The 26,541-nt window shown below is 46.4% G+C and overlaps 1 protein-coding gene across 4 annotated transcripts; it reads left to right on the top strand.

Moving 5' to 3' along the window:
- Window positions 1-241: 241 nt before the first annotated feature.
- On the top strand, window positions 242-25,984 carry LOC117966017 (AMP deaminase 2-like). 4 transcript variants are annotated; one of them, XM_059004023.1, is made up of 19 exons: window positions 242-498; window positions 3,215-3,345; window positions 14,558-14,682; window positions 15,818-15,948; window positions 17,657-17,725; window positions 19,330-19,441; window positions 19,783-19,969; window positions 20,217-20,358; window positions 20,456-20,545; window positions 20,693-20,822; window positions 21,125-21,319; window positions 21,419-21,550; window positions 22,201-22,364; window positions 22,493-22,619; window positions 22,810-22,973; window positions 23,352-23,472; window positions 23,975-24,148; window positions 24,604-24,714; window positions 24,903-25,984. In XM_059004023.1, the coding sequence occupies exons 2-19, from the start codon at window positions 3,261-3,263 to the stop codon at window positions 25,119-25,121; spliced, it is 2,478 nt and encodes an 825-aa protein (XP_058860006.1). In that variant the 5' UTR covers window positions 242-498; window positions 3,215-3,260; the 3' UTR covers window positions 25,122-25,984. The 4 variants fall into 4 exon arrangements, with proteins under 4 accessions (XP_058860006.1, XP_058860007.1, XP_058860004.1 ...); XM_059004024.1 differs by lacking the exon at window positions 3,215-3,345 and having other exon boundaries at window positions 24,903-25,983; XM_059004021.1 differs by lacking the exon at window positions 242-498 and having other exon boundaries at window positions 2,770-3,345.
- The last annotated feature ends 557 nt before the right edge of the window (window positions 25,985-26,541 follow it).

Here is a 26,541-nt window from a genome sequence, read left to right as displayed (position 1 = left end):
AACAAAACATGACAATGTACGATATATATAAAACAGCACATTTAACTTTACCATTACCTGCAATACAGATGTTTGTTAACTCACTGCTTATATTTGTTTAATGTACTGATATATAATAATATCGTGTTCGATGTAAACATATGCATGCATTTATTTATTCTGTGCTTGTAAAGCTGCACTCAATTACAGTGACTGCGCCTTTAAACTCTGAGTAACTTCTGCGCGCTCCTGGAACTTTGATGACATCAGGCAGCGCGTCATAATACACAAAACGGCGGAAGAAAATCAAAACAAAACGACGCCTCTTCAGATCCTCGCAAGGAGAAGATTCGAGGAGTTCAGAGCAAAACCTTCAACACGTTTACACACGGGCAACTCTTTTTATGCGCAGTATTTTAACCAGTTTCCCTAAAAGAAAACGTTCTGTATTTACGCTACAAAACTCGTTTTCTTAAAAAAAAAAAAAAAAAAAAAAACTAAGACGTTTTGCAATGGCAGGTAAGTGCCACTATTATTATTATTATTATTATTATTATTATTATTATTATTATTATTATTATTATTAATCAAGTGAAATGCGTTTAACGGGATTTAAAAAAAAAAACTAAAAACTTTTCCAAAACGATTTGAAAGTACGTCACTTTTTGTTTAGGTGATTCATTTTGAAATTTTTTTGAATATTTTTTTTTAATGACAGATTATGTTTATGCTTTTTAGTATTGCATAATAATTTGGTAGTGTCCCCATTTAAAAAAACTGTTGGCTTCTCAGCCAGCTGGGTACGCTTGTAATTCACCGCAAGGACTACGAGCATAACAATTACAATAAATTAAAATAATGTAATACATGATTCATTAATACATGTGTTATGTATAGCTGAATTATTTGCAAATACAGAACTTCAGTCGCAAAGCACTGTAGCGCACGCCTTTGTGTAATAGGGTTAGTCCTTAAGGGTTCTGTAACCATATTAAAGATGCATCTCCCTGTTGCAAGGTCATGTCAGTCACAATAGATTTTGTGTGGCACTTTACTGTAGTGTTTTTGGAATGCACTGGCATTCTATGTTCCAGTCGAATGAATCCCATATTCCACTGCCCTCTAGTGACCTCTGCTGGCAGTACAGGGCAGGTGCCTCTGAGGGCCCGTTATTTTCCACGCCCCCTTTACTTTGACAAGTCACTTTACTGAAATCTTTTGAAACCCTTGTTTTTGAAGCTTTTATTGCCTGTTTGCTTCCTGAAGTTGACTCATCATAACAGTTTGAGAAACAGAATTGATTCCTGTAACATCAAAAGCCTCTCATTCACGTTCCGTTCATCAGCGCCTTTGTCAAGTGTAGATTATTGTGACTCTTTGTTTGCTGGTCTCCCGGATGTCTCGTTGGACAGGTCGCAGCTGATACAAAACGCAGCAGCAGAAACGCTTCCACACGCTATAGTGTGTTTGCCGTATTGCCCCAGTTTTCAGGTCACTGCATTGGTTTCCTGCTTTTAAAACACAGCCCCTCCCTTACAAGGCTAGCCATGGTTCTGCCTGTCTGTGGGAGTTCCTTATTCCCTGTAAACCGGTTTGTACTTTGAGACCGGACAATGCTGGCCTCTTGGTAATTTCAAGCACTCGATTTAAAATCCGACGATTCAAGGGTTTCAGTGTTCAAGCTCCTTCGCTTTGAAACGCGCTTCCACATTTGATCCGGGAGAGCTGAGTCGGTCAGTATTTTTAAATCTGTGTACAAATACACACGTAGAAATCTCTGACAATGAAATGTGGACCTTCTCTTTAAAAAAAAAATCACGTTAGGCTTTTTCTGCATGCTCCTAATAGCGAGTTCCAGGGGCCCCTAATGGCCACTCTGAGCTCCAGGGCTGAGTGTAGCTGGACACAGCTACATCTGTTTTGTTAAGAGTATTTCTGGTATTTCTGAAGGTTATTTAGATATTTGAATTGAAACAAGCCTGTGATCTATAATGTATAATTTGTGTGAACTTTAAACCACATTAATTTCTCCCAATGCTGACATCCTTTTACTGCAGTAAGATGAAACTCTTAGATTTGTTGTATTGCCATGGATATATGAAGTCTTGAATTCCGATGTCTCTTTCCAGTGCAGTATTATTACACTTTGCTGTGCTTTTACTGTAGTAAAGGGTACAGACTAGTGATAGTGTTGTGAGAGGATGAAGCACATGTTCACGATTCAGCTCTCTGCACTGTGGATTCAGCTTCCTGTGTCCTCCTGCCACTCGGACAGACGGGAGCCAATAGCAGCAGGTTATAAAGCAGGGAGGCGAGGCACAGACCTGCTGACAGACGCACAGCTTCTTTCGAAGCAGAGCTCTCTAGAAAAGTCCCCCCAGCGCAGCACTGGACTACATGAACTGATTCTGATTTCTTTAAACATGTAAGCTCTGTTTGTAAAAATGGTCAGCAAACACACAACACAAAATGTGACTTTATCGCTGCGTAAGATTGTAACTAACTTTTATATAGCTGTCTGGGGTAGTACAGTGGTGTCCATCGTTTTTCCAGCTATTGCCCCTGTACAAATGCAGCCTACGCATGCCATAAAACCGCAAGAAACTGTCAGCCCCAGCGCGGAACCCTGTTTCGGATCAGCAGGACAGTTTATTTATAAGTAGGAATGCCAGGCACGGAATATGACATCAGTCCCCTCTACTGAGTGTCCCCCCTTACTAGAAAGTTTCCGATAGAAGAGGAGGCGCTGTCTCGCTGTAGCAGTTTCACTTACTTCTCTTCCCTGCCTTGTTTTCTTCTTTCTTAAACTTTTTGTTCTTCTTCATCTCATTACTATTTGGCTTTCCTTTGCGCCTGCTTTTCCTTTTGTTCATGCTTCATTTACTTTGCAAACAATAACGGAAATGACAGCTGCTGTTGTGGCCCGAGTCCGGGCTGCTGCTGGTAGACTGTTCCCATGGTTGCCAGGGAAACCAAGCAGGCGGGGGCCTGGTGCGGTAGGGGGAAGCCTAGGTTGGCCCTGCAGCCCTCCCCCGCTTTGCTTAATCGTTAACCTGGGGAAGGAAGGGAGGAGCTTCGCCCGCCTCTCCAGCAGCTGCAGGGGCTTTTCCTCCACCACCAGCAGGGGCCATGTCAGTGTGCTGAGCTCTTCATGCAGCCACACTCCTTTTGGAAGCCGTGTTACGAGCAGAGCTGCCGTCTCCCTTTACTCCATTCCCTGCTGTGCTTTCTGCAGTTCTGAGTCATCGTCGTCAGGCAGCAGCAGAAAAAGCGGCAGAAAAATGTCATCCAGCCCGATTCCCGTCAAGCAGAAAGCCAAGGCTCCGTTCAGGAAGAGGGCGAGCCTGCAGAACACAGCCTCCCCTGGTGAGTGTGGAATTAATACTTATACACGCCATTCGTTTCAATGAAACCGCTGGGCAGCACCAGCCCAGATGCTGGCATTGTGGTGCCAGAGCTGCATTATAGACTGGGTTCAACGAGACCCGAACCAGCGCCTGTTTTGCCTTTGAATTTGTGTGCGGGTTAATACTGTATGCAGCATTATTGTTGACTGTTTCTGTAACCTGTTGTTCTTTGTTTATTTTTAAAGCTATCTGTCATGCACTGCGCTGTCAGATACATAGCCTGCTGTTAAAGTATAGGCAGATTAAAACAAACAGCCCTTTTCTGTTATGCCTTTTGTTTTTTTTCTTTGTCTGTGTTTTAAATACAGCAGTGCAGTCTCTGTTCATGTTGGGTGACCCTGGTTGAAAGCAGGGAGGGCTCGTTCGTTGCTGTGCCAGACCACTTTGAATCTGAAGGAAACCGGTCATGTTTACAAATTAGCTGCAATTGCTGCCCCTGTTTTTTCATGCGTGCAGCATCTTGTCTTCTCTGCTGTTGCCAGGAATCAGTCTTGGTGTAGAGGTGATTCGCGTCCCTTTCTTTGCCCTAACTTGTACCGCGGTGCATATCGTATTGTCACCTGCATGTCCTGATGTGTGACGCATCATAACCTCTGTGTTACAAATGCAGTGCTGTGTTGACACTCTCTGATAGGACTTTCTTGTGCGCTGGAGCCACATGCATACTACAGTTTGCAGTTCATATGAAGGTACAAACCTAGGAGTGAAGTCATGCGTTTGTCAGCCCTGCTGTCCTTGTTCTTTGTGTTTCGCTGTCCTGTTCATTGACATGCTGTGCGTGCAGTGCAGGTCTCTTTTCCATGTAGCTCTGTACTCTGTTGGTTGAGCCCCACGGGAGAGGTCAGTTACACAACTCTTTATCGTTATATAATCCAGTCTGATGCAGAACCAGTTTACAGATTGCTGCACTGAGTCCCACACTGGGGGATAATATAATGTGAACGGATTGATTTGTGGTTTAGGATCGTGTGCGGTGACAGCACAGAGCACTTCACAAAACGTCCTTGTGTCACATTAGTAATATAGCCAGCTCTTGTCACAGGCTCCTTCTCAATTAGAACCAAAACCCCAGTGGCACTCTAGCACTGCTGTGGATGCTGCAGGAGAGGGCCAATAGGTTAAGGGCCTCTAGGGTAGATTATTGAAACTCTTTGTTTGCTGGTCTCCCGGATGCCTCGTTGGACAGGTCGCAGCTGATACAAAACGCAGCAGCAGAAACACTTCCACACACTATAGTCTGTTTGCCGTATTGCCCCAGTTTTCAGGTCACTGCATTGGTTTCCTGCTTTTAAAACACAGCCCCTCCCTTGCAAGACTAGTCATGGTTCTGCCTGTCTGTGGGAGTTACGAATTCCCTGTAAATTTGAGATCGGTCAAGAACTCAATGACATTTTTGATCTGGAGAGCTGAGTCGATCAGTAATGTAAATCTGATCTCTTCGCTTGGCTCGCTGTTTATCTTTTTTTTATATATATATATATATATAAATGAAATTGGTATGGTATGGATCCTAAGGGTTAAAGCAGTCCAAATCACACACATTAGAAACCACAGTGGGTGTGGGACCACTGTGTCTGTATTTTCCTTGAAACCGCGTCCCTGCAGACTTGAGCAATATCACGACCGTACAGCACAGCAGTAATTCAGTGTGCTCTGTGTGTTAAAGTACAGGTTTTATCAGGGATCTTTATCAGTTTCAAACTAAGTAAACACAATGCTGTGTGGGAAACTTCAGCACAAGGATCCGAAATACGACGGGGAAAAGCATGGGAACACTGCAGACATAACGCGGTAAACTTGTGTTAGGGTTAGGCAACACATTGGCTTATTAAAAATGTTTTCAATTAAACTGCAGGATTTTAAATGAAAGTTTTAGAAGCATTGCTAGTATAACAACCTTGGGTCTTTCTCAGATTTGTATCGGATGTGTCCTGTAGTTAAAATTAATTTAGCACTAGAATACGTATTACATCATGGATATTTGTATTAGGTATTGTTAAAAAAAAAAAAAAAAAGCAGGCAGCAAAAATTAACTACAGACACAGGAAAACTGTTTCTAGGAAAAAAAATAAAAAATAAAAGCAATTCTTCTTTAGTACAGAAGAGGGCGCCCAGGGATAAACCGTGTTTGTGTGCTGCGCTTTGAAACAGGCTGAGAAAAACACAGGGATTAACCACCTTGCAAAGATGGAAAAATAAATGCCGGCTTTCTAAAAATACTGCCCTTACTAACGGTTAAAAGCGCTCGGCCGTGCCTGGGTGACAGGGGCGCGGTAACAAGACACCGTCCGAACACAGGCTGTTATTATAGAGTCAGGGATTGCTCTGGTTTCAATGAAAACCTGAACCCTGGATTGTGCAACCGGGCCCTGTAACTGCAGCTGCAATCTCAGTTACTCTCAGGAGAGAGCTGAGCCCCTGGGCGTCCTGGTATCATGACGGGCGTGGGATCATGTTCCCTGGCGCTGGTTGTGGGCCCTGTGTGTCCTGGATTATGGGATGCCTGAGAAATCCTGCCCTATAAACAGGTGATAAATTAGACGGAGGGTGTTGAGTGCTGTGCAGCCTGCTCTGGTAAACGCAGGGGGGAGGACGCTGCTGGTGGGGATCAGTCCAATACTGACTCTGAATTAAGAGGCTTGTTTTCAGAGAATCATTCTTCTTCAGCTGAGCTCCCAGAATGTATATTTATAACACAGGGAGGCAAGAGGATAGAGGCATTGTGATAATGTACGATAGTGTGTGTGTGTGTGTGTGTGTGCGTGCATGCGTGTGTGGTACTTCGGAACGGGGGAGGGGGGCGGGGGGGAGTCTTGTTAATGTAGGACACGGAGACCCCTGTAATAACGAGTCGTTTATCTGATGGCTGGGAGTTTGTGAAGGCTCTGTTGTGAGTTCTGCTTGACTGAGTTTTGACAGAGCTGCACACAGGCACATGTTATGAAATGCTGTTCTCTATGCTCAGGATGCAGGTCCTGGCAAACCTTTTTTTGTTTGTTTTTTGTTCATAATACCAAGCAGGCAACATGTCTTTTACAAACCTTGTTGTCAATGCATGGTGTTGAAAACCAGCTCAGTACAGACACGTTGCAGGACATACAGAACCGTTTCTGCTAAGTGACAATTACACGGAGAGACATCGGATCACGCACGGCTGCTTTAAAAAGGTCTTGTGCTACTCTCCGGTTACCTAAGAGGCGTCTAGTTGAAGTGCAGGACACAGGAGGGGTGCACTGTGGTGCACAAGCAAGCAGCTAGCTTGTTGACTCGAGGCAAGTCATCAAAACAGATCCATTAACCATGGGGCTCCGTGCACTGCAGGGCTGTATAGATCCATTAACCATGGGGCTCCGTGCACTGCAGGGCTGTATAGATCCATTAACCATGGGGCTCCGTGCACTGCAGGGCTGTATAGATCCATTAACCATGAGGCTCCGTGCACTGCATAGCTGTATAGATCCATTAACCATGGGGCTCCGTGCACTGCAGGGCTGTATAGATCCATTAACCATGGGGCTCCGTGCAGCAGGGCAATAACAAGAGATAGTGCAGCCCGAGACAGCTGGGGACGAACACCAAGGTCACTCTCACAGGAGGTGCTCAAAATGTTTTTCTTGGGAATAAAAAATATAAAAAGTGTTTATGGTAACTAGCCTGTTATGTCTAGGAATTGTTTGGCTTGGCTTTTATTGAATTATTTTTGTGGGTGTGTTTCCACAGAGCAGGGCTAGCATATGCTGTGCCAGTGTGAACTTCTGAACCTGCTAGGGGTGAACTGGGATACTTTCTTTACATGGATCCAACTGGGCCCTTTTGCTCATGACCCGTAGGAATTTGAACCCAGACCCCCAGAGGAGAAACTGCAGGACATTACTGCAGTGTGCCACCAATGATCTCTTGGGATTGAAGGAGCATGGGTGTCAGACCAGGCTAATTCATATCGGAGAGGCTGTTTTTTAGCTAATGGCTAAACGAGGTGGTCACAGTGGGGTAATGTGTGTGGGTTTAAGGGTCTTCCAAGCAAAGATATATATTCACATGTCAGTCTTCGGTGAGGTCAGAACTGTGTATCTCAGATAACACCAGTCACTGCGTTGGAAACGGTATCTGTAAACCGCTGTTATGAAGAATGTACATGGAGTCCTGGTGTTCACAGGCTGTCGTGTGTGTGTGTGTCACAGTTCATCTCTTCTATTGTGCCAGTCCCCCAAGACATGCTAATCATAATCAGAGGCAGAACAGACTCGGACTGTACCGTTACCACTAAACTATGGGGGAGGTCGGTTTGCTTACATGACCTGTTTTGCTCCCGTAACGTAGACTTCATGCTTGGTCAGCCTTCTTGCACCGTCGTTTTAATGGAAATGTCCTGGAAATACAGCAGCCAAATCTCTGCTGCACAAACCCACACTGAGCCACGTGTGCCATGGAGCTGGGTCAACAGGTGAGGCTTTCAGCCTCGGACCCGTGTTCCGGTGTGCCAGGTGCTGTGAGCGTGTGCAGAAACCCCTGTGATGAAGCCCTGGCAGCCCAGATGGGATGTAACCTCATCTCTCAGTGTCGCTCTGATGGGTTAGCAATTGAACTAGAGAGAAAAACTCTTGCACAGTTTTATAACAGGTACTGCTCATTTAGACCTTGGACTTGTTTAGGGACTGATTTCGTTTCTAACATTTCAAGACATGATCGGAGAAAGTCCAGCTTAAAGGGACCGGTTTAGAGTTGGGCAGCAAGGGGTTAAACAGAAATAAAATCAAACTAAACGCTGTAGTATTTTCCCCTAAACAGGTAAGCGAAAGTGCCCTGCTTATGAGAAACTTGCTTTTGTTTTCAAATTTCTCGACAGATTGTGAACCACTGTAGCTGAAAACCGTAGACAGCGCAACATTTGTAAGAACACAAATGTAAAATATAAAGATGACTTATCAATACTAAATCAATCTGTACCCGGCCGTTTAATACAGAAGATTGAAACCCAGCTGTAGGGACTAGAAAGCCAGCGGGATTAACGAAGCGCTGGAAAATTACAGCTCTCTCCATTCCCTCCCCTCCATCTGCAAATACAGAACTGGAGCTCTGTGCAGTCTGAATTGAACTCGCTCCCGTCAGAAGCCTTTTAATAAGCAGGTTGCTTACTGTATGAATGTGCCGTGTCATTTAAATGCAATAAACAAGGAACATGCTGCTACCTGAGCAAGACGGCACTGCATCACCGACCACCCCTGCATCTGTGTGGGGAAATGGTACGGCCCTCTCCTCTGACAGTGGTATTTAAATCCAGTGCTGAGAGCTGCTGCTTGCTAGTGTTCTGTCAGCCGGCCCTGAAGACAGTAAAGAGTGGGGAGGTCTTGGAAACGCAGCACCTCTGTTGTCTGTCTGTGTGGTTTTTTTTTTATTATTTACATCTGTCTGCCACCGTCGCTACAGCAATTAAAAAGCAGTCCTTTGTGAGTGGACCTCCCGTCACACGATCTCCGAGACACAGAGAGGTACAGTGCCCTACAATGAAAATGTAATGTACTGTGGTGTGAGGCAGAATGATTGAACGCACTGTTCAAGCCAGCTAGCTGTCGGTCCTCCTAGCCCTGTGCCGTTTCTGTCTGTCTCAGCTTGTGAGTCCTCAGTGCAGTGCTCAGCGTGGCTCGTTAAATCCTCCTTGCAGACGGGATCTGCTGACGTTGCACTTGCAGAGGCTGTGCGGTAGTGGAACAGTGGCAGTGTGAGAGAGTGATCTGTGTTGCAGCGTGTGCCGGGCTGGTTTAGCCCTCCTCTGCGGTGTGCCGGGCTGCAGCTGAGCTCTGCTGAGATGAGTGATGAGCAGCATTCCCATCAGTGCAGAAGAGGCAGGCTGATGGTGTGCTGCACTGTATCCCTCTCTCGTTCTGTATCTCCTAGTACTGTATGTGATAGGGAGTCATGGTTTGGGAGATGCAGTGAACAAAGTTTGTCTCTAGGGTTAGAGGTGCATTGAATTCTATTAAATGTAAATGTGGCTTGTTTAGATTGAAAGGATCATTCGTTTCAATCTAAACAAGGATCGTGGACAGCTTGTTATTCCGATGACCAGTTGTCTACGTGAAAGGATTGTGTGAAAGGTTTATAGGAATTTGCATGCATTTTAGAGGGAGAGAGAGAGAGAGAAATGTACTTTGCTTAATGTAAATGTGCTGCAGTCAATTTACATACAACTATTGCAGGCAGGTCTCTCATTCTAGCCCCTTGCATGAACTGTGTTGCCTGAAGAATGGTTTTATTTCAATGTTATTGATACAGTACCTATTGTTTGTATAAAAAACAGCACACAGTACTGATGAGCCCTTCATTTATAGAAGAAACGAAAGAAAACCGCGTACGTTTTGAACTCCTTTTAGTAGGACAGTTGTAGTATGAAGTGTGTTGCACAAATAGAGATTGTGTGTGTTCTGTTTACAGCGTCTGCTGCTGTGACCCGGAGCAGCTGCTGTGACATCTTAACAAACAAGCTGCTGAAATTCTAGAACAATGCAGCTTAGCAAGTGAAGGGTTTACCTGGGTTAGTGCACATGAAGCACTGTGTGTGATGCATACTGGGAGGCTAGCCCACAGGAAGGGCCAAGTAGCTGCAAAGGAGAGCTGCCTGCCTCCCTGATTCATTATCCTTCTCCAGCCGAGATGCAGCCCAGAGGAAAGTATATATCTCAGTGTGAAATCTGCTGTTTACTGGAGCTGTGTGTCTCAGTTTTCTTATATCAGCATATCTGTGGCTAGCCTGAATCCTGTACGGCGTCTTTGGTACGGAGTGTTTCCCCAAACCTTATGCATGGATGTTTACTGCACAATGACAGTTTTCCCAGTTGGAAGGCAGCGTTATTAATTGGAGGGGGCTAGAATGAGAGTTTTTGTGCCCAGAAAGGAAAGGAGGTTTATGTGCGGTTAAACACAAGTTAATCCTCCCAGTATTGCAGCATTGTTGGCTGGGATTAACAACAGCGGGTCTTCTGTAAGCCTGGTGAAATATGTTTTAAAACACGGGTCTAATCTTGAAACGTACGGAGGTATAATTAAGCAGTAAGGCCCTGCACAGAAGGGGACGGCCAGCTATCATGGTTTGGTGAGCATGTGCTCTTCTTGTGAATCGTCTTCTTGCAAGTATAGTCTGTTTTTCTAAGTAACTCCCAGTGCAGCCAGCTTGAGCCAACTGACCAGTCTCAGTACAGCCAGCTCGAGAAGAGGACCCCAACTGACCAATCCCAGTACAGGCAGCTCGAGGGTGCCCTTTCCATTATAAGCAGTGTTATCAGTGATGCTGCATCTCTTTGTATTGAAGTGCTAGACATCTGTGTTCTGTGTTGATAAGAGAAGGGCAGGGCTTGTTTTAATCTAGTGAATTTGGGGCCCCTCCAGACAAACTCTCCGGTAGCTTTTGAACACCCTGCTGATTACAAAAAAATACTATTGCAACGTAACATGCAGGCTGAGGTAGTTCTTATGGTTTTGTGTGAAGCGTGTGCCACAGCAGTGTCAGAATGGCACTGATTGATTACGACAAGCGCCTCGCCCCTGCGTTTCCATGTAATGATTTAAACACAGCTCCCCTTTAGAAAGCACCGTGCTGCAGGTTCATCATTATTGGGGTATTGACATGTCTGCTCTCGGAGCAAGGCAGCCCTGTAAACACTCTCTGGAGGCTCCTTGCAATGCTCTTGGAAATAAAGATCAATCTGTCATTTTAAATCCTTCATCTCCTGACCCGACCGCCTCGATACAGTAGATTTACCACACAAAAGCTGTGGCCGTCCTCCCTCCCTCCCTCACTGAAATATGCATGAGAAGTACTTTCAGCTTGCTCAAAGCAATTAAAGATAAAGCCAGACTGTTTAGCGCATCTATAAATAAAACGTTTCCCTTGTTTAAATCATGATGCTAGGGCCGTGTAATTGTTCTTCTGTGTGGGTAAGCTGTGTTGTACTGTTGGTTGTTAAGAGAGTTAATCCCCATCCTAAACAAGACGCAAAAAAGTAGCGTTTAACTTCTGTATTTTAGCATGCTTTTAGTATACTCTTATTGTGAATAAAAGCACATTGTGAGATTTTAAACACAAACGTTTAACAATCCTTAGTTTAATATTAGCGTAGTCAATCTAGATGTATTATTTTATTTATATTTTATTAGTATTATTATGTCTGTTTTGTACTGTAGAATTTTGCATGCATGAAACTTTTATCGACGGCTGACAAGAAACCAGTAAAAAAGTTTTACAGATAACAAACTTTATTCAGAACCCGGTGCGCCATTCAGTCCCACTGTAACCAGTGCTGTTGAGACAGGACCCACCGTCCGTGACTAAAAATAAGTGGAAGATTATGAACAAGACGTTCTGAAAGGAAAAGTGTGTTCAGGTTACTGTTACAGAGGAGCTGTGTTTGAACGCACACTGGAGACTAATTCGTCAATCAGAGTGGTCTAATTAGGGTGTTTTTTTTCTTTCCTCTCTGATTTTCCGCTGGCCTTTGCTATCTTTTTTTTTTTCCCTAGAAATGTCATGCGCTCTCCATTAAGACCCAGATGACTGGAAGACTTCAGTTTGATAAAAAAAAAAGTGTCTTAAAATAAAAAAAAGCATTTCCGGAGAAAAAATCAGCTTTGCTTAAAACAATTCTCAAGTTTGGAAGTGAAATCGCTGCCGTATTTTGATCGCTCATTACTGAATGTAACTCGCTAACACCTGGAATCCTCTGCTTCTGATAAATCCAGTGTCTCAGGAATTGTCTGACGCTGCACCTTTTAAAACTCATCGCGTTATTGATTCACTAGAAGTTGCTTTAATGCATGAAGTAAAGGTCAAGGCTCTCGCTAGAGTATTCATCTTGCTGTTTTTAAACAAGCAGCTCACCCTGACACAGTTAGAAGTGACCCCTTGGTTACTTTTTATTTCTGGCTCCACTATCTTTTAAAGCAGCTTTTAAAAAGCACCATTCATTCTCTAAACAGCAGCTACTGGTACCCCAGCTATCTGCTGTACAGGAGGTGAATCTATAGTGGGATGTCTGAGTCAGTCAAGGGGGGGAAAGATAACCCCCTAAAAATCTCAAACTGAAGCTTGTACATAAGGGACGTGCTGTAAAGTTGTCATGCTGTACCGAGAGAGGAATCTCTGCCCCTTCAGCATGGAGTTTGACTGAGCTGTATTTTACTGTTGCCCCGATACCTGTCAAGTCTTCAGCGAAGGGGGCGCAGAGTTTAGGCGATGCCCACTTTAGTGAAGATCCATTGCAGAACTCAGCTGGGCTGTGCTGTCCCTGCTACGAGACTGGAGTCAGTCTAGATGCAGATGATTATACCCTGCCTGCCTGCCTGCCTCGTAGCCTCCTGAGTTTCAGATGTGGCTGCCCACGGTTCTTTCTAATTCCTGCTCTCTGTGCCAGGAGACCGAGAGTGGGCGGGACCGGACCTGCACGCTGTCTCTCCAATCAGCTGATTAGTGTCAGGAGTTTCCACAGCTCCACTTGTTTGTTCAGAGAGGAGAGGGAGGAAGCCTAAATCGTCATGGCAACAAGTGTCTAAGTGAGGGGAAGAGACTAATTTTAACTCTGCTAATTAAACTCTCAAGTCAAGAAAGCCTTGTTGGCAGAATTGGGATATTGCTGATGTCTGTACTGGCTTACCCTGAGTGTTTCAGGGTAATAAGAGGGTGCGTTAAACTTATTGCAGGGTAGTGTATAAGCAATGGGGTAATTCAGATATTTAAAAAAAAAAAATTAGCTTAAAGGGATACTTTGGATGTTGTACATATTCTGAGTAGTTCATTTCTTAACTGTTTGGAATCATATTAAGCGTGTTTTGTCATGTTTCTGCTTCGATCATTATTACCTAGTGTCATTTGTTAAGGTGTGCAACCTCAATTTCTGCCCCCTTTGGTACGATGTACAGTTTCTACAGTTCCAGAGACAGAAGGGACAGAGATGAAAGCCGCACACCATGCTTCAGAAACTCAGCTTTTTAGGAATCTTTTCAAAAGCAGACCTGGTGGTTAAACTAAGCAGACAGATTAATAGGGGATGGTAGATAGCCTGCATCCCTTTAAATCCAGGCCATTCAGATGATTAGTTTCCAGGCGTTCTAGCAGGTTCCTCTTGAAGGCTGTGCCTCCCTCTGACTGAGCACAGACAGACGTGAGCTCAGGCTAGCTGAACACATTCACCTCCTGATCCTTTTCATGTCAAAGATTGGGAGGGATGGACCTAATAATACAGGAAATGGGCAAGTACAGTACTGCTTGCTTGTCCGTTTTGGGCAATCATGACCAGTTGATTGAAATGACCTGCGCAATATAGGAATTAGGAGACGCAGCGTTTGGTTTTGCTAACTCCATGACTGAACACCTGGTTTTGAGTTACCCTTGAGCTGACAGCGAGAGGAGGAGGAGGGGGAGGAGGGGGACCAGCAAACAATGAATCAGTCATTTGCAGAAAGTACATGAGAGGGAGAGGGAGGAGAGGGAGGAGAGGGAGGGGGGAGAGGTGCAGGCATGGAGTTTCTTTCCTTGTTTTGTTTTTTTTTTCTCTCTCATATTGGCTCCAGCACACGCTTCATTCGTTTTCAGTAGGTGGCCCTGGACCGTGGGCTGGTTGTGACTCCTCCTACACCTTGCAACCTTGATCTCCCCAGAGAGGGGTGCGAGGGGGCTGAGAGAGATGAGGGAGAAGGTTGGGGGAGGTGTTATGAAACCTGGAGCTCAGAAACGTGGCTCTGAGCTGGGACACATAGAGAGAGAGAGAGAGACGGGGCTGCTCGCAAATTAGTGCAGTTTGATCACGACTCGCTGAGCTGCACAACGTGGCTGTCTCGATTTTAGAGGGGAGGGGAGGTCAGTCTTTTCTCTTTGGTAGGCACAATGCAAAAACAAATGATGATGTCAAAGTGTGTAAACATGTTTTTTGGGTATTTCAAAAGCCATCGGTATGGCTCTTGTATGCAAAAATGTGAGCCAGTTCTGGTGTAGGTGTAGGGTAGCTATGCAAACACACAGAGTGCATAAGACCATGTGAATCACCAGTCTCTCCTCTTGTGCTTGCCAGTGTTGTATGCAGGTGGATGTACACTGCTTTGCCACGCTGCGCTTGTAACCTCCCTGTGCTGGACTGCATGTTTGGAGGGTAACGTCCCGGAATGCTTTGTTTCTTTCTCTACAGAGCAGCGAGGCACCCCCGGTTTATACCCGCTCACCTCCCAGAGATCACTCCCCGGGTCCTCCCTGTCCCTCAAGCACATCGACCTGCGCACCTCCATGGACGGGAAGTACAAGGAGATCGCGGAGGTGAGACCAAACACGTATTGTAAATCACACATTCAAGTATAGAGAGAGAGAGAGATATGGATAGATAGAGAGAGATGGAGATATTTATATATGTGTGTGTGTGTGTGTATGTATGTATGTATGTATGTATGTGTTCATATATATATAATCTCCCCTTCAGTCACTGTGTGTATAAGTGTGCCACATTAAGTTTCATATCTGTGTATATATTTTATATATGGGTAGAGAGATAGAAATACATTGATCTCAGATAAGACTCCATAAGATAGCATTGATATTGAGGTCATTGGGGGCTCCCCATATACTTCCACCGTTATATTAGAGATAGGTCCAAACCTTTCTATAGCATTACAAACCCCCACCCCCCAGCTGGAGCTCTGAACCCTGCAGGGCAGCGCAGGTGACGGGGAGGGGAGCCCCTGATCGACTCTGTGTCTGTGCAGGAGCTGGAGCTCTGAACCCTGCAGGGCAGCGCAGGTGACGGGGAGGGGAGCCCCTGATCGACTCTGTGTCTGTGCAGGAGCTGGAGCTCTGAACCCTGCAGGCAGCGCAGGTGACGGGGAGGGGAGCCCCTGATCGACTCTGTGTCTGTGCAGGAGCTGGAGCTCTGAACCCTGCAGGGCAGCACAGGTGACGGGGAGGGGAGCCCCTGATCGACTCTGTGTCTGTGCAGGAGCTGGAGCTCTGAACCCTGCAGGGCAGCGCAGGTGACGGGGAGGGGAGCCCCTGATCGACTCTGTGTCTGTGCAGGAGCTGGAGCTCTGAACCCTGCAGGGCAGCGCAGGTGACGGGGAGGGGAGCCCCTGATCGACTCTGTGTCTGTGCAGGAGCTGGAGCTCTGAACCCTGCAGGGCAGCGCAGGTGACGGGGAGGGGAGCCCCTGATCGACTCTGTGTCTGTGCAGGAGCTGGAGCTCTGAACCCTGCAGGGCAGCGCAGGTGACGGGGAGGGGAGCCCCTGATCGACTCTGTGTCTGTGCAGGAGCTGGAGCTCTGAACCCTGCAGGGCAGCGCAGGTGACGGGGAGGGGAGCCCCTGATCGACTCTGTGTCTGTGCAGGAGCTGGAGCTCTGAACCCTGCAGGGCAGCACAGGTGACGGGGAGGGGAGCCCCTGATTGACTCTGTGTCTGTGCAGGAGCTGTTCTCGCGCACGCTGGCGGACAGCGAGATGCGCAGCGCCCCTTATGAGTTCCCGGAGGACAGTCCCATCGAGAAGCTGGAGGAGCGCAGGCAGCGTCTGGAGAGACAGATCAGCCAGGACGTGAAGTAAGAGAGGAGAGCGAGCGCAGAGGTTTGATTTGAGCTTCTGTGGGGAAGCACCCTGGGCTGTCCCGAGATAGGCACCTTGGCTGTGATGCCGTGCAGGGATCCCCTGGCACTGTAAAATACTGTCTCCGCAGCGTGGTCTGCAGAGCTGGGTTGATTTTAAGGATTTCTTAAGGAGTTGTTCATTTCTTACCACCTTGTCTTTCAGCGACTGGGTTTTAGGGAATGCAAAATTATTAGGAATAGTTTCCCTTGGAAAATATTAGAAACCCCGCCCCCCTCCCCCCCCACCCCACAGTACAGAAATGCAGCCTCCCCCGTTTACCTATACACATCTAGCACATACTCTACATAGAAATACTAAAATAATCTAAAAGGAATTGGAAAGACTTCCAGTCGAACCCCTACTGTCCCCTATGTGTACTGCACCCTTATAAAAGTTTACCTCAGTATTTTTGCAGTTTTGCCATGCTTTTCCCATGGTTTTACTTTGCATTTACCATGGTTTACCCTGGTTTTGCCATATTCTTTACAATGCTTACCGGTGCTTTACCATGCTTTCACTCTGCTGCATTAAACTTTTCTATGCTTGGACTGTGGTAAACTGTTTATAAGCTTAGCAGACCATCTCAAGTACAGTCACTCCACTTTCTCCCCACAGCATTTGCTGAGCAGCTACACAAAAACGAGCCAGCCTGCCCCTGCGCTAATGCTTACTGAGCTGCACCATGCAAACAGCATCCTGAGATAGTAATGAGCAGGGATGGCATTCATAATTCTCAAGCAGGTGTGAAATTGCACATAGAGAATGTAATGAAGCCCCAGCAATGCAGATCAGGCAGTATCACACAGACGAATCTCAAGTGGCAAGCAAGTCTTAAGACATTTAACGCCTATACACCACTAAAGAAGTGCTTTATAAAGGACTTCATGTGATTGCAATATTATTATTACCCAAAGCGACTTACAGAGACTAAGAGATGAACTATGCATCACAACTGCTGCTGCAGAGTCACTTCCAATAGGACCTTGTTTGTTTGACGTCTCATCCGAAGGCCGGAGCACAAGGAGGTGCAGTGACTTGCTCAGGGTCACTCACAGTGAGTCAGTGGCTGAGCTGGGTTTGAACTGGGAACCTCCTGGTAACAAGCCCCTTTAACTACTAGACCACCAAGCCTCCTAGTACAGCAGTATACTATCTCAGACAGCGTCTCAAGATCTTTATGTATGTATGTATGTCACACGTATAATTTAACAACCTGTAGATAAGTCCAGGTTTTGTTCATGGCACTGATGGCTCTAATTTTGTATTCGCAGCTATGGTAATTGCATCTTTTCCTTGCCTGTTGTCTATACCCACAACATGGACATCAGTGTCTACTTAAACAGGGTGCTAGTGGGTTTCCCAGATAGAGCTTTTTCGCCTGTTCTCTGGCTTGATTCCGAAGCGAGGCTGTGGGGGGGGTGCCGCATCACGTGAGCTTCAAGCCACACCTGCTGGCTGTTAATCAGGGTGGTGGAACAAAAAAATAAAGAAGGATTGAAACGGTTATGCTTTGCTACCACTGTGTGAATTTCACTTGCTAAAATTAACAGTTTCTGTTTTTTTTTTTGCTTTGTTTTTCTCCCTGCCTGTTTCGCTGTGTGGTGCAACCCTTTCTCTCTCTCTATCCCTCCCCTTCCTCTCCTCCACCTCTCTCTGCCTCAGATTAGAGCCAGAGATTTTGCTCAGAGCCAAGCAAGACTTCATGAAAATCGACAGCGCCACTGACCTGGAGTGAGTTTCCTGCTGGTTTTATTTTCTGTACACTGCTGTGGTTTTTTATTTTTTATTTTTTTTATTGGTTCACTCATCCATTTAAATCCAGGCTGCTGCGGTTATCTTTCAAGATCTCTAGTCTCCCCCTCCTCTCCCTACCTCCCTGTCAGTCCAGGAAACGGGATCTCCAGTGTAACATGGGACACCACTATGTAACCAATCAGCCTTCATAAATATATAAAGATATCAGGATGTCTCGACCAGTCAGGTTCTGATTAGGGTCTGTGTCCTAGTTAGATTCTAGGGGTGTGCCAATCCTCCAGTAATTGCCTTTTAAGAAGTTACTACATTCGTGTCGTGTAAGGGGTTGGTCAAATCTTCAAGCTGTCGGCACACCCAAAGTGTTTTATCAGTCGTCCAGTGCTTCCCTGCAACACCATTACATGAATTCGATTTACATAAGATATTTCTCTAGTTGGGATGAGACGAGTGCACACACACGCACACAGTACACGTTTCTGTGAACCTACAGCAACTGTCCCTTCTCGGTATCGCCGACCGTTTCACAAGCAGGAAACGAGCAGGGAGAGGCAGGGCAAGAGGCACACCAACGGCAGCCCTTTGATCACACACACACAAAAAAAGTGTGTTTCTTTGCAAAGGCTTAATTAGATTGTTGTCAGTATTGTGAGCAGATGAGGGGCTCCTGTAATAGAACATCTGATGTGAAGGGGACCCGTTGCTCCTGTGCGCTGTGTGTGAAGCTCACACTTTGATCGCTCTTACAAAGGAGTGCAGACTCTCCACACTTGCTTATAAAGCTGGCTTTTATATATGTGTTTTTTTAAACCGCTTCATTGCAAAACGCATCTCACTGTTGACATTGAAAAGGCTTTGCTGCTGTACCAATTACCTTGTTGCACACTCCTGTGCAGCTGTTTATTATTGAGTTCATTTTCCAATCTGTGCTCTGCTTTCCAATGCAGATATGTCTTGGCAGCTCAGCATCTCATGCCCCTAGGGCTCACATGAACAGTTTATAAACTGTCACAGTATATACATACTTTATGTTACTAAAATTGGAGATAATAATAATAATAATAATAATAATAATAATAATAATAATAATAATAATAATAATGAGGAAAATCTCTTTCCTTCAAGGTGCTGTTTTACAATTTATTAATTGGGATTAATGCGCTGTAGCCAAATTACACCATTATTTTCAGTCATATTTTCAAAGGGTTTTTTTGCACGTCTGTAGCTAGAATAGACAGTCACAAATAAAAACCTGAAATAAAACACTATCTCTCCGAGATAGAAATGGTTAGCACTGTAAATGGTTTGTACTTTAAATAGCTGCTCTTATCTAACTTGAAACCAAGACGATGCATCATAGTTTAGTGCAGTAATTGTTTTCAATTAGGCAGTAGGAGGTTGCTATGGTGACAATAGAAGTCATGCAGCAAGTTTTAATTTCTTTTAAAATGGGGGGTTTAATGACGTAACTGATATATAGAAAGGGACACGCACACACAGAGTAACGTGCACAGCACAAATCTGGAATATAATGCCAGGGCCTCTCCTTCAGTCTCCAGTAATGTCTGTTATTCTTTCTCCAGGTACTTAAATGAGCAAAGTGACACTTCCTTGGATCACTTCCCGAAGGAGAGGGACCTCACTCTGGAGCGCGAGTTCCAGCGCGTCACTATATCCGGGGAGGAGATGTGTGGGGTAAGAGGGGGGCCTTACCTGCGCCCGTAGAGGCGCGCATCTCCCTCATTCACTCCCACCCTCTGTGCGTCTCACAATGATAGCGTTTGAGGGCAGGGATACAACATGTAGATTGTTCCTTTGTGAATTTAGTTTCTGGAGCAATGCGGCATTTCGTGATTTTAACCAGGGCATGCGAATAATAAAATCTACATTGATTGTGTTTTAAAAACAGTGTAACAGTGAACAGAACAGAGCACAAGCATTTTAAAAGGGCTTGCCTCCCAGTTACATTGGAACGAAGCCTTCCACACAGCACTGTCTCTGTGTGTTCTCACAGCCCCGCTGTCTGTCTTGCGCAGGTTCCCTTCACAGACCTGCTGGACGCTGCAAAGTGCATCGTGAAGGCCCTGTTCATCAGGGAGAAGTACATGGCTCGGTCCATGCAGAACTTCTGCAGGACCACGGCGCGCTACCTGCGGCAGCTGGGGGAGAAGCCGCTGGACCTGAGCGTGTACGACGAGATCCCCGAGACACCCGTCTCTGCAGGTACCGGAACTCGCGAGAGAAGCTGGGCACAGGGTGTGGTACAGCCCACTCAGGGTCGTTCAGCGAACTCATCCATGAGACGGGCTTGGTGCTGCTGTGCAGGAGTTGGAGATTGGCACTGGTCCGTTTCCACTCAAACACAAGTTTGCCCTCCTGTAGTAAAATGAAACCGGTTCAGTTGACAAACGTTTCAGCGTTTTCGAGACCCCAGACTGGGACTGACTGTTCATTCTGCCCCCCCCTCCAGATGCTCCGGTGCACCCCCCTGTGTCGACGACGCACCCCTACGAAAACTGGGACCCCAGCACCATGCCCCTCGACATGGGCTTCGGCTGCAAGATGGTGGACGGGGTCATGCACGTCTACAGCAAGTCCAGCCAGATGGATAAGTGAGCAGCGGGCTGGGTTTTGTTTTGAATGCAGCCAGTTACTTGATTTTAAAGAAAAGCGAGTGAGCTCTCTCGCCATTGCTTTGTTTGTTCTCAGGAGCTCAGAGCTGGACCTGCCCTACACCGATCTTCAGGAGTACATCGCTGACATGAACGTGCTGATGGCTTTAATCATCAACGGACCCGTGTAAGTACAGCGGTGCACTAAGAGGCAACGAGCGACCGCTCGCGTGTTATAACTCCTGCAAAACCCTTCAGGGGGGTTGAAGAATTCAAACCACAAGAGCCACACTCACCACCTTCTTCGTTGTTGTTGTTGTTGTTGCTGCTGCAGGAAGTCGTTCTGTTACCGGCGGCTGCAGTACCTGAGCTCCAAGTTCCAGATGCACATCCTGCTGAACGAGATGAAGGAGCTGGCCGCGCAGAAGAAGGTGCCACACCGAGACTTCTACAACATCCGCAAGGTGAGCGGCAGGGGTCAGGACTGGGCTTACTAGAGCTTGTAAATCGCTTTGGAAAAAAGCATCTGCTAAATGACTAAATAATAATAATAATAATAGTGTCCAAATGCACAACAGTGGCTTGCATTGGAATAAATTGAGGAATTTAGTAGCAGGTCACCCTGAATGTGATGATAAAGTGGGCTGCGTATCTAATGTCTATCTACTAAACTAATGTCGCCCTTGTGTTGCGGTAGACCCGCCCCCCCTGTGCTTGTGGCGTTCTGTCTGTAGTGTAGCTCTCCGCTCTCTGTCTCCCCCTGCAGGTGGACACTCACATCCACGCCTCGTCCTGCATGAACCAGAAGCACCTGCTGCGTTTCATCAAGAGGGCCATGAAGAAGTACCCCGAGGACATCGTGCACGTGGAGCAGGGCAAGGGCCAGACCCTGTCTGAGGTGTTCGAGACCATGAACCTGACCGCCTTCGACCTGAGCGTGGACACCCTGGACATGCACGCGGTGAGAAGCGCTTCCAGCCGGAACACGTGCGGCAGACGATTCGATTTACTTTTTTTTTTTTAATATCCATGTATTTATTTATTTTTTTCGCCCCTGCAGGATCGCAACACTTTCCACCGCTTCGATAAATTCAACGCCAAGTACAACCCGATCGGAGAGTCAATTCTCAGGGAGATCTTCATCAAGACAGACAACCACATCGAGGGCAAATACTTCGGACACATCATCAAGGTAGACCCTTCTTCCGCATGAGATTAGGGGGTGATAATAAATCAGCATCTGCTTTTGTTTTTTTGTATTTTGACTTGTGTTTGGTTCACATTATGCTTCTCAATCCAGTTGTTTACTGTTGTATTAATGCCAGCATCTTTTATAGCCAGCTGCGATATAGCGTAACTGATCTTGACAGGATCTGAAATATTCAGAATACGTAATGTAGCTGCTACCATAAAACACAAGAACACAGCAGGGATGGAAATAAGACTCCCATTGCATAGCAGTGTGACCCATTCCTGGTTTTACTGTGAGTTTAGTAAGCGACACCTGAGCTTGTTACCTGTACACTGGGGCTAATCAAGCTTGTATTAAAACCTGGAATGGGGGAAACTGCAGGGCTGTTCGCTTAGTCTTTTGACAATATCAAAACTATAAATCCCTGAGCGATAAATAAAGTACAGTCTGCTGCCACCTAGAGGTTAACGCCAGTCCAGTCGAGGGGGGGGGGGGGGTGGGGATTCGCAACGCCATTTACTCCATGCATCATCAGCGCCGTTTGTTCCATTGAAGAAGTGTCATTAGCATCTTCCTTAGGAGTACAAAGCATTGTGAATTCTTCCCCACATACTTCCCTACGTTTCTTCTTCCCTGCGCTGTCTCCGCAGGAGGTGATGGAGGACCTGGAGGAAAGCAAATACCAGAACGTGGAGCTGCGCCTGTCCATCTACGGCCGCTCTCGGGACGAGTGGGACAGTCTGGCCAAGTGGGCGGTCAAGCACAAGGTGCACTCGAACAACGTGCGCTGGCTGGTGCAGGTGCCTCGCCTCTTGTGAGTGCATTTCACTGCGGATTTTTAAACCGTGTCTTGTATAGCAGTTAGGTCAAAGGATCGTTGAGACTAAATCATTTTTAAAGGAAGATTTGTGACTCCGCTTCTCTCCTCTTCTCTCCCCACAGCGATGTCTACCGCACCAAGAAACAGCTGGCCAACTTCCAGGAGATGCTGGAGAACATCTTCCTCCCTCTGTTTGAGGCAACGATCAACCCCCGCAGCCACCCAGAGCTGCACCTCTTCCTGCAGCACGTGAGTCCACGCAGCCACGAACCGTAGACCGAGAGTAAACCAGCCACGGGCAGGTCCACGATTACAAGCCTGAAGACATTATAGAACGGGATGAATAGCGTTGTTAGTAGTGCTGATGTTACAGTCGCTGACCACGTGCGTCGCTGACGTTTATTCCTGGATGACCGTCTTGTCTCTTCCCCCTGTCTAGGTGGACGGGTTTGACAGCGTGGACGACGAGTCCAAACCAGAACACCACATCTTCAACTTGGACAGCCCCCTGCCGGCCAACTGGACAGTGGAGGACAACCCCCCCTACTCCTACTACCTGTACTACATGTACGCCAACATGACGGTGCTCAACCACCTGCGCAGGTACAGACCCGCACAGCCTGGGCATGTGCGTTTGTTCTGGGGTGTTACCCTGCAGCGACCATGCTGGGTCACGGTGCTTTTTGTTGGGCAGTCTGTTGACGGTTTTGCTTACAAAGTATCTTGGTAAGAAACCTTCCTCTTTTCACCTGCGAATGGATTTGAATGAGCAAGACTTGTCCCAAGACGCGGTGGTTAACTTTTGCATGCTGCGAGTGTCGCTCATGATACTGACATCTCCAATGTGTTTTTTTTAATTGAAATCATGCGTCTATCTGACCTTGTTTAGTCTTGCTGTATTGCCCTGCCAATGTGAGTGCAGTGCGGTGCTCTGTGATGCTTCAACCCTTTATTTTTTTTTTCCCCCTGTTCTGCCTGCAGGAGGCGGGGTTTCCACATGTTTGTGCTCCGCCCTCACTGTGGGGAGGCGGGGCCTATCCACCACCTCATCTCCGGGTTCATGCTGTCGGAGAACATCTCCCACGGGTTGCTGCTGCGCAAGGTCAGTGCCGCTCCGAGGCAGGCTTGTATCCCGTTCCCATCTGCACCAGACCTCATTCCAGTATGAGGTGCCGTCTGCAGTCTGCAGTGTGATGTGCAGCGTGTTTGAATTACTTCAGCTACCTGCACTGTTGCACAGATCTTGCAATGAACTTGCAGCCTCCTGTTCTGCTTGCAAGTTTTTCCTCCGTCAGTGTGAGATGGGAAATCCAGTTCGGGCATCCTGTAGTTCTAACCTGGACTCAGAGTCCCAGTTCAAATCCGTATGATCATGATCTGCTGCTGACGGAGATGAGCAAGTCCGATTTACAAAAGCGTTTTTAAGCCTGGCATTATCTTTTCTTTCTATTTTTTGTTACAGTAGTATGTAGTTTGAAATGCAATTCAAATCAGGAAGTACAGAGAATCGACTATGTTAGGGTTCAGGAGCCCAGAGAGCCAGTGCTGTTTGTTTGATTTGAACCCGGATCCAGTTGCTATTGTCAGTCTCCTTTCTCTCCCAGGCTCCTGTGCTGCAGTACCTCTACTACCTGGCTCAGATCGGGATCGCCATGTCGCCGCTTAGCAACAACAGCCTGTTCCTGAGTTACCATAGAAACCCCCTCCCAGAATACCTCTCCCGAGGCCTCATGGTGTCGCTCTCCACTGACGACCCGCTCCAGTTCCACTTCACCAAGGTCAGTGATACAAGCCTCGACCCAGACACACCTACTGAAAGCAGGCTGCCGTCTCTCCTCCAGCTTTCAAACCGGGGAAGGTGGATTTCTGCCTGCATGTTAAATACCAGACTGCCTGTCTGCAGGTCAGTTCCAAGAAGTTCTTCAGTAAAAGACCAGGGGATGAAGTGTATTCTATAAAGCAGGGGTTTGAATCTCTAAAAGACAAACAGAATCCCCCAGGTTGGCTTGTTTAGAATTCATGTTGTCAGAACTTCAAAACGAGCAATCGGAGCCCTGAGTTAAAAATAGAGGTGCGCTGAAGAAGACACGAGCTGAAACATTTGCCTACTTGACTCGGCTGCTTCTAGTTTCACCTCACAAGTATTGTTATGAGAAGCTGCTGAATTATTAAACACTGTGTGCCTGCTCTCCCCCCCCCCCCCCCTGCTGTTTAACCCCGCGTGTGCCTGCAGGAGCCGCTGATGGAGGAGTATAGCATCGCCGCTCAGGTGTGGAAGCTGAGCTCCTGTGACATGTGTGAGCTGGCCAGAAACAGCGTGCTAATGAGTGGCTTCTCACACAAGGTACTACACCCTCCCTCCTCCCCCTCTCCCTCCTCATACAAGCATGTTTCATAAAGGCATCCCTGACCCCATGGACCATGAAGACCAAGCCTTGCTCTTCTCCCTGGGGTCTCCTTCCTCCTGTGTGTTTAGTTGCCCTGTTAGAATGCCTGTGTGACCCCTCACCACATGACCCGCTCTGTTCACAGGTGAAGAGTTACTGGCTGGGCCCCAACTACTACAAAGAGGGTCCTGAAGGGAACGATATCCGGCGCACCAACGTACCGGATATCCGACTGGGGTATCGCAACGAGACCATGTGCGAGGAGCTGAACCTGATCACACAGGCCGTGCGGACAGAGGAGCTGGAGAGCATCGAGGAGGAGGAGGACTCCCTGTCCATGGCACCGCTGCCCGGGCCACGATAAACACAGGAAACTCCCCTGCCTCCCAGGCAACGCAGCAGGGCGAGGGCCCTGTTACAGTCTAGCGTCCAGTCCTTTTCAGTTTTAGCTTGTATACGAAAGTAAAAATGTGTTGGCTCTGTACTCACAATAGCACAGTCGGGCCCATCGTGTGCTTTTTATAGTGTAATTCCGAGACAGCTTTGAGTTGCAGGACGCAATCGAGCACTTTGTGAATAGAGCACACTTCATTTCCTTTAGGTTTGGGGGCAGGGGTCTGAAGAGTTAGTCTTTTTTTTTTTTTTTTTATAGTTTACAACAACTGTACCCGTACTACACGTGTAGTAAAAAAATATCAAGAAAAACACAAGGCTCAGGACTTGCACCCCCCTCCCCTCAGCCCTGGGTCACGGCCCTCTGTATCCACAAGACCTAGCCATGCTGCTAAACAGATAGGGCTGCTGTGCAGTCCTGTGAACTCTTTCAAGAGTGAAGGCTGCTGTTCATGGTGGCTTGAGATAGAAACCTGGAGTGCGAGATACGCAGCTGTTGCAGTTTGGTAGCTTGAAAGAGCAGTATTTTATTTTTTGGTTTTGTTTTTGGGGTACTAATAGGTATGTTTTAAAATAGGGGATACAGTTGCTAGAAACAGAATCTGTTAAGTTTTTAAGCAGCTTTTTTTTATTTTTTCAACAGTAAAGGTGCAATGGTTTTTAAGTCTCTTTATTGTGTGCTATTAAGCCAGTATTTTAAGTGAAGTGAACAAGTGTGCTACCCTTTCATGTCCAGTACGACACAGCGGCTGGAACTGTCTTCACTGTATTAACTAGACACAAGAGTATACAAAACCAGCTCTTGAAGAAACGGAGAGACACTGCCACACTAAAAAAAAAATATATATATATATATATATATATATATATATATATATATATATATATATATATATATATATATATATATATATAATTTAGAATCTGTGCAATTAAATAATAATTTACTTTAAAATGCATTGAATTTCTGTAGGCTTCAATAGGATTTCACAGCTTTCTGTCAGTCGATAGTTACTGGTTTACAGAATCCACAGAATTCTGTAGATAATTAAACCACAATTCTAGAGTCTGAAAAGTACACGCACACACACACAAAGAGGCACTCTCTCGCACACACACACACACATACACACGAGACACTCACGCACACACACAGGCTCTCATGCGCGCGCACACACGCAGGCACTCACGCTCACACACACGAGAATGTCAAATTACCTTAAATAGTTCTGTAATTGTATCTCAGATATTTTTTGTAGACCCGCACAGGATTCCGATTTTTAGAAGAATGAATGTCAACCACAAGACTTGAGATTCTAGTGTTTGGAGCCGTGGCTGGTTCTCCAGTAATGGGCAGGACCTCGCTTAGTTTTCACTTGCATCGTCTCTTG

This window comes from Acipenser ruthenus, chromosome 29 (assembly GCF_902713425.1).
Source record: "Acipenser ruthenus chromosome 29, fAciRut3.2 maternal haplotype, whole genome shotgun sequence".
NCBI classification, from domain to species: Eukaryota; Metazoa; Chordata; class Actinopteri; order Acipenseriformes; family Acipenseridae; genus Acipenser; species Acipenser ruthenus.
The sequence above is the reverse complement of the archived record's forward strand: the minus strand, read 5'-3'. Positions and strand labels throughout refer to the sequence as shown.

Coding starts and splice junctions, on each gene's coding strand:
- LOC117966017 (XM_059004021.1), top strand. CDS start 2,883: ATGACAGCTGCTGTTGTGGCCCGAGTCCGGGCTGCTGCTGGTAGACTG. Junction 14,683..15,817: donor AGTACAAGGAGATCGCGGAG/GTGAGACCAAAC, acceptor GTGTCTGTGCAG/GAGCTGTTCTCGCGCACGCT. Junction 23,473..23,974: donor ACGGGTTGCTGCTGCGCAAG/GTCAGTGCCGCT, acceptor TTTCTCTCCCAG/GCTCCTGTGCTGCAGTACCT.